The 1,786-nt window shown below is 50.3% G+C and overlaps 1 protein-coding gene across 1 annotated transcript in view; it reads right to left on the bottom strand.

Annotated features, from left to right (window-relative positions):
* The window catches only part of CD34 (CD34 molecule), a gene marked incomplete at both ends in the record, with an annotated part of 12,134 nt that extends 10,348 nt beyond the window's left edge, over window positions 1–1,786 (bottom strand). The window contains one exon of the mRNA XM_010077083.1: window positions 1,759–1,786. Within this exon, the coding sequence (XP_010075385.1) occupies window positions 1,759–1,786 (28 nt within the window). The remainder of the gene's footprint in view (window positions 1–1,758) is intronic.

Raw genomic sequence — 1,786 nt, 5'->3', positions numbered from 1 at the left:
CCCCTGTAAGTAAGCACAGGACAGCTCTCCACGTGGTTTGTCAACACCCCATTTTGCCACCGCTGTGCAGGCAGAGGGTTCTCAAGCAGCCCTGGAGTATTGTCTGTGGGTGTGAAACTCCCCCACACTCGCTGCACCTCAGTGATTCCTCCAAAGGTCAGGCTAACCCCAGAACCGAACATTTCCCTTGAGACTCTCTCCCCACAAGGCTGGTGCTGCTCTGGAGCCAGGCTCAGTGAGCGGCTGCTGGTACCCAGCCTCCATCCTCCCCACCCCGCATCCACACGTGGCACAGGTAGAAGCCTTGCCCCTGGCCCCCCGTGGCACAGGGTTTGGTTTTTTCCCCCTGTAAAACGTGTGGCTTTAGCTAACCTGTGCTGGGGGCTGGTGGAGGCTGAGCATCCCCCCCAGTCAGCACGGCCAGGATCGAACCTGAGCACGAACGCCCCCAAGTCAGGCTTTCCATCAGGACATCACAACCGAAACCTCCGCTTCATCCGCTCGGGCTCCCCAAAGAGATGACGAGCCCCAAGGATGGGCACCCGAGTTTTGCCCTGCTCTGCACAGCAGTTACACCCAACAGCAATAAACCTCCTCTGCTCTCTGCAAGGGGTAATAAAGCCCCGGAATATCCCACAGGAACGTGGAGCGTTGTCTGTGCCGGCAAAAGGAATGACACTCTGCAGCGCTAAGCCCCGTCTCACCCGGTAGCTTTGTCTTTACAACAGCAAAGCTTTTTATCATCACTTTTGTATCACTTTTGCTTTGTACTACAAGGAACTTGGATTTCACATTCCAGGTAAACACTTTTGTCTTACGCCCTCGCTTGCTGCTCACCTCAGCCCAACCAGACAGTCCTGAGTTTTATTGCTCTCAAATAAAATTGTTTTTTTTTCCCTTCCTGTAAAATTAACATAGACTGGAGGGTCAGGCACAACAGCTTGGGTGAGCAATATACCTTGGCAGCAAAGGGAACATGAAAGGAGCACCGTGAAATGGAAGAACAAAATACAGCAATTTTTTTTCAATAGAACTAGTTGCTCTCATTCATGTGAGTAAAGAAAAATTACATTTGAGGAGACACCCGGAGGTTCCTGGCTCCTGTCCCAGCACGCTATGCAGCACACAGAGTGCTGCTTCACTTTTTTTATAATCCCTTTTTATTACTTCATGGTTGTTGGGTTTGGGACAAAAATGATAATGTTTCGCAAAAACATAACCCTGTAGAAAGTACTACCTAGAGAAAATCTGTGTATTAGTATTCACTGCTTCATATGATGAATATCTGAAGCGCTGGAATAGGAGATTGTAATATTTATGGAGATTCATTTGATTTTCAGAAAATGTTTAGTTCCTACCACAAAACAAAAGTCAGGCTGATTTACACCCCTGCAGACTGAGAAGTGACTTGAACTGTGGCCGCACTCCACAGCTCCGCATGCTGCGTTTGCATCCCCTTGCGTTAGCTGCAGTATTAACACAGAGCGCTCACATCTTGACTGCTCCCCTTTCAAACCAGCAGCATTTTCGGCGTGCAACACGTTGCTGTGAGCGCCTTGGCCAGGACGCCTGGTGCAGCGCTGCTCTGTACAATGTCACTGCAGCGTTCCTTATGTGAGAGAGCAATTTTCACACAACACCCATTGAAACGCATCCCCCCGAGCTGCTGGTGCAGGAGTTAGAGCAAAGTTGCCCCGTGCACGGGTTACACGCTGCTCAGTGCTTGCACCCTGGGTATTTTCTGCCGCCAATACTCACCAGCCAACTCCACAACACAGACGGCGAT

This window comes from Pterocles gutturalis, unplaced genomic scaffold (genome assembly GCF_000699245.1).
Source record: "Pterocles gutturalis isolate BGI_N339 unplaced genomic scaffold, ASM69924v1 scaffold19638, whole genome shotgun sequence".
NCBI classification, from domain to species: Eukaryota; Metazoa; Chordata; class Aves; order Pterocliformes; family Pteroclidae; genus Pterocles; species Pterocles gutturalis.
Note: the sequence above shows the minus strand (reverse complement) of the source record. Positions and strands in the feature narration are given on the sequence as shown.